Here is a 17849-nt window from a genome sequence, read left to right on the forward strand (position 1 = left end):
TATTCATTCCTGCTTGTAAGACAGAATATGTGCTATTTGGTTTTCTGTTCCTGCATTCACTCACTAAGGACAACGGTCTCCTACTGCATCCATGTTGCTGCAAAGGACACGATTTCACGTTTATGGCTGTGTAGTATTCCATGGTGTATATGTAACACATTTTCTTTATCCAGCCCACCATTGATGGGCATCTAGGTTGATTCTGTATCATTGCTATTGTGAATAGCGTTCCAATGAACATTCAAATGTGTCTTCATCATAGAACTATATATATTCCTTTGCATATATACCCAGTAATGGGATTTCTGTGTCAAATTGTAGTTCTGTACTAAGTTCTTTTTTTTTTTCATTTTTATTTTATTGTTATACTTTAAGTTTTAGGGTACATGTGCACAATGTGCAGGTTTGTTACATATGTATACATGTGCCATTTTGGTGTCCTGCACTCATTAACTCGTCATTTAGCATTAGGTATATCTCCTAATGCTATCCCACCCCCCTCCCCCCACCCCACAACAGTCCCCAGAGTGTGATGTTCCCCTTCCTGTGTCCATGTGTTCTCATTGTTCAATTCCCACCTATGAGTGAGAACATGCGGTGTTTGGTTTTTTGTCCTTGTGATAGTTTACTGAGAATGATGATTTCCAGTTTCATCCATGTCCCTACAAAGGACATGAACTAATCATTTTTTATGGCTGCATAGTATTCCACAGTGTATATGTGCCACATTTTCTTAATCCCGTCTATCATTGTTGGACATTTGGGTTGGTTCCAAGTCTTTGCTATTGTGAATAGTGCCACAATAAACATACGTGTGCATGTGTCTTTATAGCAGCATGATTTATGATCCTTTGGGTATATACCCAGTAATAGGATGGCTGGGTCAAATGGTATTTCTAGTTCTAGATCCCTGAGGAATCGCCACACTGACTTCCACAATGGTTGAACGAGTTTACAGTCCCACCAACAGTGTAAAAGTGTTCCTATTTTTTCCTCTCCAGCGCCTGTTGTTTCCTGACTTTTTAATGATGGCCATTCTAACTGGTGTGAGATGGTATCTCATTGTGGTTTGATTTGCATTTCTCTGATGGCCAGTGATGATGAGCATTTTTTCATGTGTTTTTTGGCTGCATAAGTGTCTTCTTTTGAGAAGTATCTGTTCATGTCCTTCATCCACTTTTTGATGGGGTTGTTTTTTTCTTGTAAATTTGTTTGAGTTCATTGTAGATTCTGGATATTAGCCCTTTGTCAGATGAGTAGGTTGCAAAAATTTTCTCCCATTTTGTAGGTTGCCTGTTCACTCTGATGGTAGTTTCTTTTGCTGTGCAGAAGCTCTTTAGTTTAATTAGATCCCATTTGTCAATTTTGGCTTTTGTTGCCATTGCTTTTGGTGTTTTAGACATGAAGTCCTTGCCCATGCCTATGTCCTGAATGGTATTGCCTAGGTTTTCTTCTAGGGTTTTTATGGTTTTAGGTCTAACATGTAAGTCTTTAATCCATCTTGAATTAATTTTTGTATAAAGTGTAAGGAAGGGATCCAGTTTCAGCTTTCTACATATGGCTAGCCAGTTTTCCCAGTGCCATTTATTAAATAGGGAATCCTTTCCCATTGCTTGTTTTTGTCAGGTTTGTCAAAGATCAGATAGTTGTAGATATGAGGCATTATTTCTGACTGCTCTGTTCTGTTCCATTGATCTATATCTCTGTTTTGGTGACAGTACCATGCTGTTTTGGTTACTGTAGCCTTGTAGTATAGTTTGAAGTCAGGTAGCGTGATGCCTCCAGCTTTGTTCTTTTGGCTTAGGATTGGCTTGGCGATGCAGGCTCTTTTTTGGTTCCATATGAACTTTAAAGTAGTTTTTTCCAATTCTGTGAAGAAAGTCATTGGTAGCTTGATAGGGATGGCATTGAATCTATAAATTACCTTGGGCAGTATGGCCATTTTCACGATATTGATTCTTCCAACCCATGAGCATGGAATGTTCTTCCATTTGTTTGTATCCTCTTTTATTTCATTGAGTAGTGGTTTGTAGTTCTCCTTGAAGAGGTCCTTCACGTCCCTTGTAAGTGGGATTCCTAGGCATTTTATTCTCTTTGAAGCAATTGTGAATGGGAGTTCACTCATGATTTGGCTCTCTGTTATTGGTGTATAAGAATGCTTGTGATTTTTGTACATTGATTTTGTATCCTGAGACTTTGCTGAAGTTGCTTATCAGCTTAAGGAGATTTTGGGCTGAGACAATGGGGTTTTCTAGATACAAAATCACATCATCTGTAAACAGGGACAATTTGACTTCCTCTTTTCCTAATTGAATACCCTTTATTTCCTTCTCCTGCCTGATTGCCCTGGCCAGAACTTCCAACACTATGTTGAATAGGAGTGGTGAGAGAGGGCATCCCTGTCTTGTGCCTGTTTTCAAAGGGAATGCTTCCAGTTTTTGCCCATTCAGTATGATATTGGCTGTGGGTTTGTCATAGATAGCTGTTATTATTTTGAGATACGTCCCATCAATACCTAATTTATTGAGAATTTTTAGCACGAAGCGTTGTTGAATTTTGTCAAAGACCTTTTCTGCATCTATTGAGATAATCATGTGGTTTTTGTCTTTGGTTCTGTTTATATGCTGGATTACATTTATTGATTTGTGTATGTTGAACTAGCCTTGCATCCTGGGGATGAAGCCCACTTGATCATGGTGGATAAGCTTTTTGATGTGCTTCTGGATTCGATTTGCCAGTATTTTATTTTGCCAGTATTTATATCAATGTTCATCAAGGATATTGGTCTAAAATTCTCTTTTTTGGTTGTGTCTCTGCCCGACTTTGGTATCAGGATGCTGCTGGCCTCATAAAATGAGTTATGGAGGATTCCTTCTTCTTCTATTGATTGGAATAGTTTCAGAAGCAATGGTACCAGTTCCTCCTTGTACCTCTGGTAGAAATCAGCTGTGAATCCATCTGGTCCTGGACTCTTTTTGGTTGGTAAGCTATTGATTATTGCCACAATTTCAGAACCTGTAATTGGTCTATTCAGAGATTCAACTTCTTCCTGGTTTAGTCTTTGGATGGTGTATGTGTCAAGGAATTTATCCATTTCTTCTAGGTTTTCTAGTTTATTTGCATAGAGGTGTATGTAGTATTCTCTGATGGTAGTTTGTATTTCTGTGGGATGGGTGGTGATATCCCCTTTATCATTTTTTATTGCATCTATTTGATTCTACTCTCTTTTCTTCTTTATTAGTTTTGCTAGCGGTCTATCAATTTTGTTGATCTTTTCAAAAAACCAGTTCCTGGATTCATTAATTTTTTGAAGGGTTTTTTGTGTCTCTATTTCCTTCAGTTCTGCTCTGATTTTAGTTATTTCTTGCCTTCTGCCAGCTTTTGAATGTGTTTGCTCTTGCTTTTCTAGTTCTTTTAATTGTGATGTTAAGGTGTCAATTTTGGATCTTTCCTGCTTTCTCTTGTGGGCATTTAGTGCTATAAATTTCCCTCTACACACTGCTTTGAATGTGTCCCAGAGATTCTGGTATGTTGTGTCTTTGTTCTCATTGGTTTCAAAGAACATCTTTATTTCTGCCTTCATTTTGTTATGTACCCAGTAGTCATTCAGGAGCAGGTTGTTCAGTTTCCATGCAGTTGAGTGGTTTTGAGTGAGTTTCTTAATCCTGAGTTCTAGTTTGATTGCACTGTGGTCTGAGAGACAGTTTGTTACAATTTCTGTTCTTTTACATTTGCTGAGCAGAGCTTTACTTCCAACTATGTGGTCAATTTTGGAATAGGTGTGGTGTGGTGCTGAAAAAAATGTACATTCTGTTGATTCGGGGTGAAGAGTTCTGTAGATGTCTATTAGGTCCACTTTGTGCAGAGCTCAGTTCAATTCCTGGATATCCTTGTTAACTTTCTGTCTCGTTGATCTGTCTAATGTTGACAGTGGGGTGTTAAAATTTCCCATTATTATTGTGTGGTAGTCTAAGTCCCTTTGTAGGTCACTCAGGACTTGCTTTATGAATCTGGGTGCTCCTGCATTGGATGCATATATATTTAGGATAGTTAGCTCTTCTTGTTGAATTGATCCCTTTACCATTATGTAATGGCCTTCTTTGTCTCTTTTGATCTTTGTTGGTTTAAAGTCTGTTTTATCAGAGACTAGGATTGCAACCGCTGCCTTTTTTTGTTTTCCATTTGCTTGGTAGATCTTCCTCCATCCCTTTATTTTGAGCCTATATGTGTCTCTGCACGTGAGATGGGTTTCCTGAATACAGCACACTGATGGGTCTTGACTCCTTATCCAATTTGCCAGTCTGTGTCTTTTAATTGGAGCATTTAGCCCATTTACATTTAAAGTTAATATTGTTATGTGTGAATTTGATCCTGTCATTATGATGTTAGCTGGTTATTTTGCTCGTTAGTTGATGCAGATTCTTCCTAGCCTTGATGGTCTTTACAATTTGGCATGCTTTTGCAGTGGCTGGTACCGGTTGTTCCTTTCCATGTTTAGTGCTTCCTTCAGGAGCTCTATTAGGGCAGGCCTGGTGGTGACAAAATCTCTCAGCATTTGCTTGTCTGTAAAGGATTTTATTTCTCCTTCACTTATAAAGCTTAGTTTGGCTGGATATGAAATTCTGGGTTGAAATTTCTTTTCTTTAAGAATGTTGAATACTGGCCCCCACTCTTTTCTGGCTTGCAGAGTTTCTGCTGAGAGATCAGCTGTTAGTCTGATGGGCTTCCCTTTGTGGGTAACCCGACCTTTCTCTCTAGCTGCCCTTAACATTTTTTCCTTCATTTCAACTTTGGTGAATCTGACAATTATGTGTCTTGGAGTTGCTCTTCTCGAGGAGTATCTTTGTGACATTCTCTGTATTTCCTGAATCTGGATGTTGGCCTGCCTTGCTAGATTGAGGAAGTTCTCCTGGATGATATCCTGCATAGTGTTTTCCAACTTGGTTCCATTCTCCCCATCACTTTCAGGTACACCAATCAGACGTAGATTTGGTCTTTTCACATAGTCCCATATTTCTTGGAGGCTTTGTTTGTTTCTTTTTATTCTTTTTTCTCTGAAATTCTCTTCTTGCTTCATTTCATTCATTTCGTCTTCCATCGCTGATACCCTTTCTTCCAGTTGATCGCATCGGCTACTGAGGCTTCTACTTTTGTCACGTAGCTCTCGTGCCTTGGTTTACAGCTCCATCAGGTCCTTTAAGGACTTCTCTGCATTGGTTATTCTAGTTATCCATTCGTCTAATTTTTTTTCAAAGTTTTTAACTTCTTTGCCATTGGTTCGAATTTCCTCCTGTAGCTCGGAGTAATTTGATTGTCTGAAGCCTTCTTCTCTCAACTCGTCAAAAGCATTCTCCATCCAGCTTTGTTCTGTTGCTGTTGAGGAGCTGTGATCCTTTGGAGGAGGAGAGGTGCTCTGATTTTTAGAGTTTCCAGTTTTTCTGCTCTGTTTTTTTCCCATCTTTGTGGTTTGATCTTTGATGATGGTGACATACAGATGAGTTTTTGGTGTGGATGTCCTTTCTGTTTGTTCATTTTCCTTCTACCAGACAGGACCCTCAGCTGCAGGTCTGTTGGAGTTTGCTAGAGGTCCACTCCAAACACTGTTTGCCTGTGTGTCAGCAGCGGTGGCTGCAGAACAGTGGATTTTCATGAACTGCGAATGCTGCTGCCTGATTGTTCCTCTGGAAGTTTTGTCTCAGAGGAGTACCCGGCCATGTGAGGTGTCAGTCTGCCCCTACTGGGGGATACCTCCCAGTTAGGCTGCTCGGGGGTCAGGGACCCACTTGAGGAAGCATTCTGCCCGTTGTCAGATCTCCAGCTGCATGCTGGGAGAACCACTACTCTCTTCAAAGCTGTCAGAGAGGGACATTTAAGCCTGCAGAGGTTACTGCTGTCTTTTTGTTTGTCTGTGCCCTGCCCCCAGAGGAGGAGCCTACAGAGGCAGGCAGGCCTTCTTGAGCTGTGGTGGGCTCCACCCAGTTTGAGCTTCCTGGCTGCTTTGTTTACCTAAGCAAGCCTGGGCAATGGCAGGTGCCCCTCCCCTAGCCTCGCTGCTGCCTTGCAGTTTGATCTCAGACTGCTGTGCTAGCAATGAGCAAGACTCCATGGGCGTAGGACCCTCTGAGCCAGGTGTGGGATATAATCTCCTGGTGTGCCATTTTTTAAGCCCATCAGAAAAGCGCAGTATTAAGGTGGGAGTGACCCAATTTTCTGGGTGCCATCTGTCACCCCGTCTTTGACTAGGAAAGGGAACTCCCTGACCCCTTGTGCTTCCTGAGTGATGCAATGCCTCGCCCTGCTTCAGCTCACACACGGTGCGCTGCACCCACTGTCCTGCGCCCACTGTCTGGCACTCCCTAGTGAGATGAACCCGGTACGTCAGATGGAAATGCACAAATCAGCTGTCTTCAGCATCGCTCACGCTGGGAGCTGTAGACTGGAGCTGTTCCTATTCAGCCATCTTGGCTCCACCCCTCAGAGTTTCTGTACTAAGTTCTTTGAGAAATCTCCAAACTGCTTTCCACAGTGGCTGAACTAATTTACATTCCCACCAGCAGTGTATAAGTGTTCCTATTGCTCTGGTATCTTGCCACTATCCATTACTTTTTGGCTTTTTAATAATTAGCCATATGACTGCTATAAAATGGTATCTCATTGTGGTTTTGATTTTCACTTCTTTAATGGTTAGTGATGTTGAGTATTTTTTCATATGCTTGTTGACCACAGGCATGTCTTCTTTTGAGAAGTGTCTGTTCATGCCATTTGCTCATTTTTTAATAAGGTTGTTTGGGTTTTTCTTGTTGATTCATTTAAGTTTCTTATGGATTCTGGATATTAGACCTTAGTCAGATGCATAGTTTGCAAATATTTTCTCCTATTATATAGGTTATCTGTTTACCGTATTGATAATTTATTTTGCTGTGCAAAGTTCTTTTGTTTAACAAAGTCCCACTTGTCTATTTTTGATTTGTTGCAATTACTTTTGGAGTCTTCATCATAAAATATTTGCCAGGGCCTATATCCAGAATGATATTCCCTAGATTTTCTTATAGTGTTTTATAGCTTAAGTTTTATACTCAAGTCTTTAATTCATCTTGAGTTGATTTTTATGGTGATAGGAAGGTGTCCAGTTTCAATCTTCTGCATTTGGCAGCCAGATATCTCAGCACCATTTATCGAATAGAGAATCTTTTCCCCATTGCTTGTTATTGTTGACTTTGTTGAAGATAAAATGGTTGCAGGTGTGCAGCATTATTTCTGGGTTTTGTAATCTTTTCCATTGGTTTGTGTGTCTGTTTTTGTACCAGTACTATGTTTTTTGGTTACTGTAGCCCTGTAGTACAGTTTGAAGTTGGGTAATGTAATGTTTCCAGCTTTGTTCTTTGTGCTTAGGATCACTTTGGCTATTCAGGCTCTTTTTGGTTCCATATGAATTTTACAATAGTTTTTTTCTAATTCTGTGAAAAATGTCATTAGTAGCTTGATAGGAATAGTATTGAATCTCTAAATTGCTTTGGGCAGTATGGGGAATGTTTTAACAATATTGTTTCTATCCGTGAGCATGGAATATTTTCCCATTTGTTTATTTTTGTCTCTAATTTCTTTCAGCGGTGTTTTGTAATTCTGGTTGTAGAGATATTTTATCTCCCTGGTTATCTGTATTTCTAGGTTTTTTTATTTTTTGTTGCTATTGTAATGGGATTGCATTCTTGACTTGGTTCTCAGCTTGGATAGTATTGGTGTGTATAGGAATAGCACTGATTTTTATAATTGATTTTGTCTCCTGAAATTTGCTGAAGTTTTTTAAAATCAGATTTAGGGGCCTTTAGGTAGAGAGTATGGGGTTTTCTAGATATAGAATGGTATCTTCTGTGAAGAGAGATAGTTTGACTTCCTCTCTTCCTATTTGGATGCCTTTTCTTTCTTTTTCTTGCCTGATTGCTCTGTCCACGACTTCCAGTAGTATGCTGAAGAGGAGTGGTGAGAGTGGGCATTCTTTTGTTGTTCCAGTTGTCAAGGGGAGTGCTTCCAGCTTTTGCTCATTCAGTATGATGTTGGCTGTGGGTTTGTCATAGATGGCTTTTATTATTATGAAAGATGTTCCTTTGATGCCTAGTTTGTTGTGGGTTTTTAACATGAAGGGATGTTGAATGTTATCAAAAGACTTTCCTGTCTATTGAGATGATCCCATGGTTTTGTTTTTAGTTCTGTTTGTGAGATGAACCCCATTTATTGATTTGCAAATGTTGAACCAACTTTGCATCACAGAAATAAACCCTATCTGATCATGGTGGATTAGCTTTTTGATGTGCTGCTGGATTTAGTTTGCTAGTATTTTTTTTTTTTTTAGGATTTTTGAATCTATGTTCATTAGGGATATTGGCCTGAAGTTTTCTTTTTTCATTGTGTCTCTGCCAGATTTTGGTATCAAAATGATGCTGGCCTCATAGAATAAGTTGGGAAGTCATTCCTTCTCAATTATTTGGAATAGTTTCAGCGGGATTGGTACCAGCGCTTCTTTACATATCTTGAAGAATTCATCTGTGAATCCATATGATCCAGGGCTTTTTCTGGTTGTTAGGTTTTTTTTATGACTGAGTCAAATTTAGAACTCAATACTGGTCTGTGCAGGGTTTCAATTTCTTCCTCATTTAATCTTGGAAGGTCATATGTTCCAGGAATTTATCCATTTTTTCTAGGTTTTATCATTTGTGTCTGTAGAGATGTTCATAATAGTCTCTGAAGACTTTCCATATTTTTGTGGAGTCAGTAGTAATGTCCTCTTTGTCATTTCTGATTGTGCTTATTTGGATATTCTCTTTTTTATTATTAGCCTAGCTAATAATTTTTCTTTCAAGGAACAACGTTTTGGTTTCATTGACTTTTTTTTTTTTAACTTTTAATTTTTTTTTTTCTTTTTTTTTTTATTATACTTTAGGTTTTAGGGTACATGTACATAATGTGCAGGTTTGTTACATATGTATCCATGTGCCATGTTGATTTCCTGCACCCATTAACTCGTCATTTAGCATTAGGTATATCTCCTAATGCTGTCCCTCCCCCCTCCCCCCACCCCACAACAGTCCCTCGAATGTGATGTTCCCCTTCCTGTGTCCATGAGTTCTCATTGTTCAATTCCCACCTATGAGTGAGAACATGCGGTGTTTGGTTTTTTGTCCTTGCCATAGTTTACTGAGAATGATGTTTTCCAGTTTCATCCATGTCCCTACAAAGGACACGAACTCATCATTTTTTATGGCTGCATAGTATTCCATGGTGTATATGTGCCACATTTTCTTAATCCAGTCTATCGTTGTTGGACATTTGGGTTGGTTCCAACTCTTTGCTATTGTGAATAGTGCCGCAATAAACATACGTGTGCATGTGTCTTTATAGCAGCATGATTTCTAGTCCTTTGGGTATATACCCAGTAATGGGATGGCTGGGTCAAATGGTATTTCTAGTTCTAGATCCCTGAGGAATCGCCACACTGACTTCCACAATGGTTGAACTAGTTTACAGTCCCACCAACAGTGTAAAAGTGTTCCTATTTCTCCACATCCTCTCCAGCACCTGTTGTTTCCTGTTTTTTTAATGATGGCCATTCTAACTGGTGTGAGATGGTATCTCACTGTGGTTTTGATTTGCATTTCTCTGATGGCTAGTGATGATGAGCATTTCTTCATGTGTTTTTTGGCTGCATAAATGTCTTCTTTTGAGAAGTGTCTGTTCATGTCCTTTGCCCACCTTTTGATGGGGTTGTTTGTTTTTTTCTTGTAAATTTGTTTGAGTTCATTGTAGATTCTGGATATTTCATTGATCTTTTGTACAGTTTTTTGCATCTCAAATTCATTCAGTTCACCTCTGGTTTTGGTTAGTTGTTTTCTTCTCCTAGCTTTGGGGTTGTTTTCTTCTTGTTTTTCTAGTTCCTCTAGGTGGGAAGTTAGGTTGTTAAACTTTTGATGTGAGCATTTAGCACTATATGCCTTCCTCTTGACATTGCTTTAGCTGTGTCCCAGAGATTCTCATATGTTATATCTCTGTTCTCATTAGTTTCAAATAATTTATTGATTTCTGCCTTAATTGCATTATTTACCCCAAATCATTCAGGAACAAATTGTTTAATTTCCATGTAATTGTATGGTTTTGAGAAATCTTCCTGGTATTGATTTCTATTTTTGTTTTGCTGTTATCTGAGAATGTAGTTGGTATAATTTCAATTTTCTTTAATTTATTGAGAATTGGTTTATAGGTGAGCATGTTATTGATTTTAGATTATGTACCCTGTGCAGAGTAGCAGAATGTATACTCTGTGGTCGTTGGGTGGAGTGTTCTGTAGATGTCTCTTAGGTCCATTTATTCAACTGTTGAGTTTAGGTCCTGAAGATCTTTGCTAGTTTTCTGCCTCAATCATCTGTATGATACTATCAGTGGGGTATTGAAGTCTCCCATTATTATTCTGTGGTTATCAAAGTCTCTTTGTAGGACTCTAAGAACTTCTTTTATGAATGCTCAGTGTTGGGTGCATATATGTTTAGGATAGTTGAGTCTTCTTGATGCATTGAACTCTTTATCATTATGTAATGTCCATCTTTGTCCTCATTGATCACTGTTGGTTTAAAGTCAGTTCTGTGTGAAATAAAAATAGCAACGCTTGCTCTTTTTTGTTTTCCATTTGCTTAATAGATTTTTCTCCATTCCTTTGCTTTGAGCCTATGGATGTCATTGCATGTGAGACAAGACTCTTGAAGACAGCATATAGTTGGGTCTTGCTTCTTTATCCAACTTACCAAATTGAACATTTTTAGTGGGGTTTTTACCCCATTTATTCTCAAGGTTAATATTAATATATGCAGATTTGATCCTGTCATGTTTTTAGAAGGTTGTTATGTAGACTTGATTGTGTACTTGCTTTATAGTGTCAATAGTCTATGTACTTAAGTGTGTTTTAGTGGTGGTCAGCAACAGTCTTTCATTTCCATGCTTAGCACTTCCTTAAAGACCTCTTCTAAGGCAAGTCTACTGGTAACAAATTTCCTTATCATTTGCTTGTCTAAAAAGGATTTTATTTCTTCTTTGCTTATGAAGCTTAGTTTGGCTGGATACAAAGTTCTTGACTGGAATTTCTTTTCATTAAGGATAGTGATAATAGGTCCCCAATCTCTTTTAGTTTGTGAGGTTTTTGCCGAAAGTTCCACTGTTAATCTGATGGGTTTCCTTTTGTAGGTGGCCTGCCACTTCTTTCTAGCTGTCTTTAATACATTTTATTTCATGACAATGTTGGAGAATCTGATGACTATGTGTCTTGACAATGGTCATCTTGTAGAGTATCTCACTGGGGTTCTCTGCATTTCCTGAATTTGAATGTCAAACTCTCTACTGAGGTTGGGAAAATTTCATGGAGAATATCTTCAAATGTGTTTTCCAAGTTGCCTGCTCCCTCTCCCTCTCTTCCAGGGATGTCAATCAGTCATAGGTTTGGTCTCTTAACATAATTGCATATTTAATAAAGTTGCGTTTATTCTTTTTTATTATTTTTTCTTATTTTTGTCTGAATGAATTGATTCAAAGAGCAATCTTCAAGCTCTGAGATTATTTCCTTAGTTTGTCTATTCTGCTGTTAGTATTTCTAATTGTATTACAAAATTCCTGTAGTGAATTTTTCAGCTGTATCAAATAAATTTGGTTATTTCTTAAAATGGCTATTTGTCTTTCAGCTCTTCTATCATTTTACTGGATTCTTTAGATTCCTTGGATTGGGTTTCAACTTCCTCCTGAATCTCTATGATCTTTGTTGCCATCCAGATTCTGAATTCTATGTCTGAGATTTCAGCCTTCTCAGCCTGGTTAAGAACCATTGCTGGGAACTAGGTGGTCATTTGGAGGTAAGAAGATACCCTGTCTTTTTGAGTTGACAGAATTCTTATGCTGGTTTTTCCTCATCTGTGTTGGCTGGTGTTCCTTTAATGTTTGAATTTGTCCTTAGGATGAGGCTTTTTGCTTTTATATTCTTTGGTGCCCCTAAGGGTTTCACTGTGGTGTAAGTTGGATTCAGTCAACTAGCTTCATTTATGGATATTTTCAGGGGGCCATGGTTCAACTCAGCACTCCTGGGTTGTGTGCTCTAACCCTGAGGGGCTGGCACAAGGCACATGGCTTTGTTCTCTGGCCCCTCTAAGCTAAGCACCTACTGCACTGGAGGAGCCGAGGGGTTCTCAGTCCCCTGGCAACAACAGTCCAATGGAGGGTGTTGCCAAAAGTGCTTCATCAGGGAAGTGGCAGGAGAGTCCTCACTTACACGTGTGTTAAGGCAGTGTCAGGGCAGCACATGTGCTGGCAGTGGCAGAGTGGTGGCATGGTGGCAGTGGCAGTACAATGACAGTGGTAGTTTAATGGCATGGTGGGGTCCATGCATACGTGTGCATTGGCAGTGGAAGCGTGGTGACATTGAGGTTTGTGTACGTGTGTGTGCGTTGGTGATGGTGGGGTGTCAATGTCTGCATGACTCTAGCAAAGCAGTGGGGGCAGGGTGCAGGTGAATGCATGCCAGCAGGGGTCGGGGGCTTCTACCAAAGCTCTCTGACAATTAGGAGGAGTCTGCTAGTGAAGGAGCTATAGCAGTTGCCACTGGGAAGCTCCCTGGTTTGGTAACTGAGGCTGTGATGCAAGCACGTGCAGCCATGCTGGGACCTGGAAAGAGGCTGGCAGACAGGGCAGCACTCAGATCAGACTTGCCTGGTACCATAGGGAAGATATCCCTGTTCTGTACAGGTCCAACAGTCAACAAGGTCAAAGTCACCTAGAGGAGCATGGCAAGCCTTGGGGAATGGGTGTCTCTGACTGTGCTCCACTGCAGCCAGTCCCATGCCAAACCCTCTGGGCTCCACATGGACTGGAGTCCTGTTCCTTCCATGTCTCCAAACAGTTCTCCCTGATAGCTCAAATGTTCATGGGGGTTGTGGGGTCCCCTGCAGCTAGGATTCCAGAGGTACATGGAGAGTAGGCCACACCATGCCTATTTAATTCAGTCCTTCCCCAGGAGCCACTCAAGGCCAGAAATGAGACCTGGTGCTCAGCAACCCCATGCAGGATTTGCAGCTTCCTCCTCTTTCAGCCCAGCGTCTGTGTCCTCCCTCAGTCTGCTCTCAATTCCTCCCTTCCAAAGATCTGCTCAAGGTGTTGTCAGTATTCTTGATGGTTTTGTCTCTTGGTGGGAGAAGCTCTTCCTGGCTGTGTCTAGTCAGCCATATTGGCTCTTCTCTATTCTGCTCTCGTCACTATGAATACCTTACTCTTGTTTACCTTGGACTTAATTTATTGTTCCTTTTCTAAATTCTTAAGTTGTCAACTTAGATAATTGATTTTACAATTTTACTCTTTTCTAATATAGGCATTTAAAGTATACATTTTTCTCTGTTTTCTCTTTGGCTGCATCTCACAACTTTTGCTATATGTACTTTTCAATCCGTTTGAAATATTTTCTGACTTCCTCTGTGATTTCTTAGTTGATCCATGGGTTATTGAGATGTATTTAGTTTAGTTTCCCATCATTTAACTCTTTTCATGCTACCTTATTGTTATTGTTTTCCAATTTAATTCTGTATTGGTAAGAGACTATGACCCTGCACACACACTAAAAAAAAAAAAAAAAAATCTCCTGCCCCTGCTCCCCATGGCTTTCTAAACCCCCATGTGACATTAGCAATAAGCCCAAAGTTCCCTCACCCAAAGGATGAGAAGACTCCCTCATACTGCCTATTAGAACAAAACTCATTCCCTACACTTCATACTTCCACTGAGGAAGACTCTTCTTCCTCTCACCACAAGGGGGACATATGGGAGTGAATACTTCTCTCTTCTCTCCGGTTTCTCCTCTCCTTTGCTTGCTTTTCCATATGGGAAGAAGGGTCACTAATACAATTGGGCAGAGATTATTGGGAGCAATGGATGCAATGGGTGGGGTTATTGTGTTTCAAAAGTATAAAACATGTTCTAATCTGTTTCACTACCTGCCTCATGGATATGTAAGGATGGTAGTAAACACTCTCTTTTTTTAATTTAAATACCATAGCCTAACCTGCATAAGAGCCTGTGACCTACTTTTTAGAGAGAAACCTGGAAAACAGCCACTAACTGTTTTGCATTTTATATTCTGCTAAGGTTCCATTTATGAGATTTTGTGATGTCTTTCGGATGGCTGGATAATTGTGCTTGGAGTCGAATTTTCAAATTAAATTGCCTCATGTCCAGGTGGAATAAGGTAGTAGGAAGAGGTGCAAAGATTTAGAATGGAGAGAAGGTAATTAAGAGTCTCTCCTTTGTCCTCTGGTTCCACTTGTATTTTCTAATTATGACTTACCAGAGAACCGTGCATTGAAGACATTTTTAAACTAACAAAAACTGCAAACCCTTACAAGAGAGAATTCTAAAAGATATACTTCAGGCAAAAGAATACATATTCCACTTGAAAGATCTGAGATGAAAAACGTATACTTTTTAGGCTGTAGGTTGGTGTGTTGCAAAAAAGATTCCCAAAAATATGGTGGTTTAACCCAGATACAGGTTTATTTCTGTTTCAGGTTCAAGTCATGGTTGGTGGCCCAGACAGTGTCAGGAGCACAGCTCTTCTGTATTGTTACTCTTCCATCTTCAGTTCATGTTTCTGTCTTGTGATCCAAGAAAGCTGCCTGAGATCCTATTATCATATCCACTTTGCAAGCACCAGCAAGTGGTCTAAATGGAAAGATAAGCAAATGACTTCCTATTGTAGCCTACCAAAATGAAGCTTAGACTCTCTAGGGTTAAAAGAGTTTGTTACAATAGATGTAATACATCATAGCCTGATTTTCTGTAGGACAATTTACCAGAGTTTAAGCCCTACACTGGGAGTCAAGATGATTAGAATGTGTAATTCCTCCTGCAATAAAAACAGCTCATACATGTCCTCCCTAATTCATCTACTTGCAACGGCCAAGTTAAAGGCCTGATACTAAGCCTCTCAGACAGAGTACTAGTTATTATAAGTAAAATTTACTAACAAAAGAGAAACTAGAAAAACCAACTATTAACTCTACCCCTCCTACCAATATGAAATCCCAAAATAAATCTTATCACCTGAGCATCTTACATCAAGGTAGCAATGACTTGACTTCTTCCATGACTAAACAAAATGTGTTACCTTCTAGGAACAAAAATAGTTAAGCCAGATCTCAGGGCAACATCAACAAACAGGTTGCAATATATCAATTGTAGCAGTAGTCTTTTAAGTTTTCACCCAGTTCCTGTTAACAGAAATGGAAGATCTAATTGACCCCACTCTACATGCCCTATTTCCAAAAGAGAAACCCATTTTTAAGTGTCCATAACTGCTACTATACTTATTGCTTTACTTATTATAGCTATGTTTACCAACACTGGAATCTAGCACATTTTATAGTTATTAGATGCTAATAATTGTATGGTTACTTTTGGGTTTTTTAATGAATATTTATAAAACAAACATATATGCAGTACTTGGTCTTATTCCTTCTTTATCCAAAGCATAAATATAAATAAGTTAAAAATACAAAAAGATATCTTTTAAAATAAATTTACTAGACACATACAGATTTCTTCCTTGAAAATAGAAATTATGTTTTATTATTCCTAGAACCTATTACCATAACTTCTCCACTTATGTTTGTTTTAAATAAATAAGCAATACCCATATTGCAATAAATGCTGTTTTCTTACACTGTGACCTTCTCAGCTGCTTTGAAGAGACCCTATTGGTAAACAGGAGCCAATGATCTGGGGATCCCAGCACTAACTTAGAGGTTTTGAAGAAACTCTAAACCTAAAACCAACCAAAGGGTGGGACTTTACCATTCCAGACAGTGTTGCATGGCCTACCATTGGGCAAAGGCGAGAAAGATGACACATTCAGAGCTATCATCTATTTCTCCTATCCCCAAGTCCTACTGACACAAGGAGTAGAGAAATGTTGAAATCAAGAGCAATGGCAAAAATATTCACAAATCCAGATATCCAGGTACATCCCAATAAGCCAAGTATCTGCAGGTGTTCTTTAGCATGGCACTAGTAAGACTAGAAGGAATACTCGCTGCAAAATGGTCTGTATTCATGTAATCTACACCAGTCATAGGCTCCTGGCTGCATCCTCAGAATAAGCCTCTGAAGGAAACAATGAGAGTATGTTCAGATCAATCCTTTTGTGTAAACACTCTGAGCACTCGCTGGCGGATCTGCTGAGTCTTCACACCATAGACAAGAGGATTGAGCGCAGGTGGCATGAGGAGATACAGTGTGGCCAGAAGAACATGGACATGATGGGGTACATGGTGACCAAAGCGGTGAGTGAGGAAGGAGAAAATTCCAGGCACATAGAAGACCAGGATGACACAAACATGAGATCCACATGTGCTAAACGCCTTAAGTCGGGCCTCACTCCCTGGTACCTTCAGCACTGCCTGGAGGATGTGGGCATAGGAAACACCAATGGCCAGAACATCCAGCCCAATCACAAGCAAGGCCACAGTCAGCCCATAAGCTCGATTGACTGTGGTTTCTGAGCAGGCAAGTTTCACAACAGCCATATGTTCACAATAGGCATGGCCTATGACGGTGGCTTGGCAGAAGATAAGTTTTCGCAACAGAATGGGGAAGGGGATGAGAAGTAGTAATCCCCGCACCAGCACCACCATTCCGATGTGCCCTATGACCCCTGGATGCAGGATCGTAGAATGGTGCAAGGGGTGACAAATGGCTACATAGCGATCCAGAGCCATGGCCACAAGTACCCCTGACTCCATGGAGGAGAATGCATGGATGAAGAACATCTGGATCAGGCAGACAGTGTACCCAATCTCATGGGCATGAACCAGGAGCACTGCAAGGGCTTTGGGTGCAGTGGAGGAGGACAGAACCAGGTCGATGGCAGCTAGCATGGACAGGAAGAGGTACATAGGTTGGTGCAAGGATGGGTCCATCCAGATGATGAAGAGAATGGTAACATTGCCCACTAGAGCAAGGAGGTAAAGGATGCCCAGGGGCAGTGCGATCCAGTGCTGGCTTTCCTCTAAACCCGGAATTCCTACCAGGAAAAAAGAAGACTGGGGTAGCCTCCAGCTTGAATTGCTAAGGAGCATTATCAATGGCTTGGAGAGGAAAGAGAAAAAAGAAACCAAAGTCATGATTTCTGCATTCCTGCTACATTATCACATTGTCCAAATGGGGCAACCATCATCATGAGAAGAATAAAGTGACTTCAACTGCAGCCGAAGGGAATAAAGTTAGCTACAGGGAAGAAAATCTCCTTTGGTGGAGATAATTCTTTTACAAGTGAGACATCCACATGTCTGAATTAATACAGGCTTAGTTTTATTTAGAGATAAGAGTAAACATAAGCTGCTTTTGGAGAGATGCTTAAACTCTACTATTCAGTTGCTTATATTTTGGAACTGTCAACTTCAAAGAGTTATTTTTATTAGCCTCTTGGTATTACTGACCACTGTAAATAAATCTGTTGTTTTTGAAATTAGTCTCCCTCAGTTTCCATGACATGGCACTCTAGAGTTTTTCCCCCTGTAGCCTCAGTCCCACCATTTTCTCTATCTCATTATGTTGTTGATTCCAGGGATCCATCCTCTCCTCTCTTCCCTATTCTGTACATTATCTCTTAATTGACTTCATTTATTCCCATGGTTTTAACTGTTTATATACTTTTATATCTTCCAAATTTATGTTTCTATACCCAAATATCCTTCTGAAATATAAATCCATTTTTCCATTTGCTTTATGAATATCTATACATCACATCCTCAACATATTCAACATTGGATTAATTCACC

The 17849-nt window shown here is 39.8% G+C and overlaps 1 protein-coding gene across 1 annotated transcript; it reads right to left on the reverse strand.

The window, feature by feature from the left end:
* Nucleotides 1–16163: 16163 nt before the first annotated feature.
* LOC100592919 (olfactory receptor 52L1) lies at nt 16164–17240 on the reverse strand. Its single transcript, XM_003254849.3, has one exon. It carries the CDS (start codon nt 17190–17192, stop codon nt 16203–16205), a length of 990 nt encoding a protein of 329 aa, XP_003254897.1. The 5' UTR covers nt 17193–17240; the 3' UTR covers nt 16164–16202.
* Nucleotides 17241–17849: the final 609 nt, after the last annotated feature.

Source organism: Nomascus leucogenys, chromosome 15 (assembly GCF_006542625.1).
Source record: "Nomascus leucogenys isolate Asia chromosome 15, Asia_NLE_v1, whole genome shotgun sequence".
Lineage (NCBI taxonomy): Eukaryota > Metazoa > Chordata > Mammalia > Primates > Hylobatidae > Nomascus > Nomascus leucogenys.

Excerpts from the sequence above, each read along its gene's own strand:
- LOC100592919 (XM_003254849.3), bottom strand. The coding sequence starts at position 17,192 with ATGACTTTGGTTTCTTTTTTCTCTTTCCTCTCCAAGCCATTGATAATG.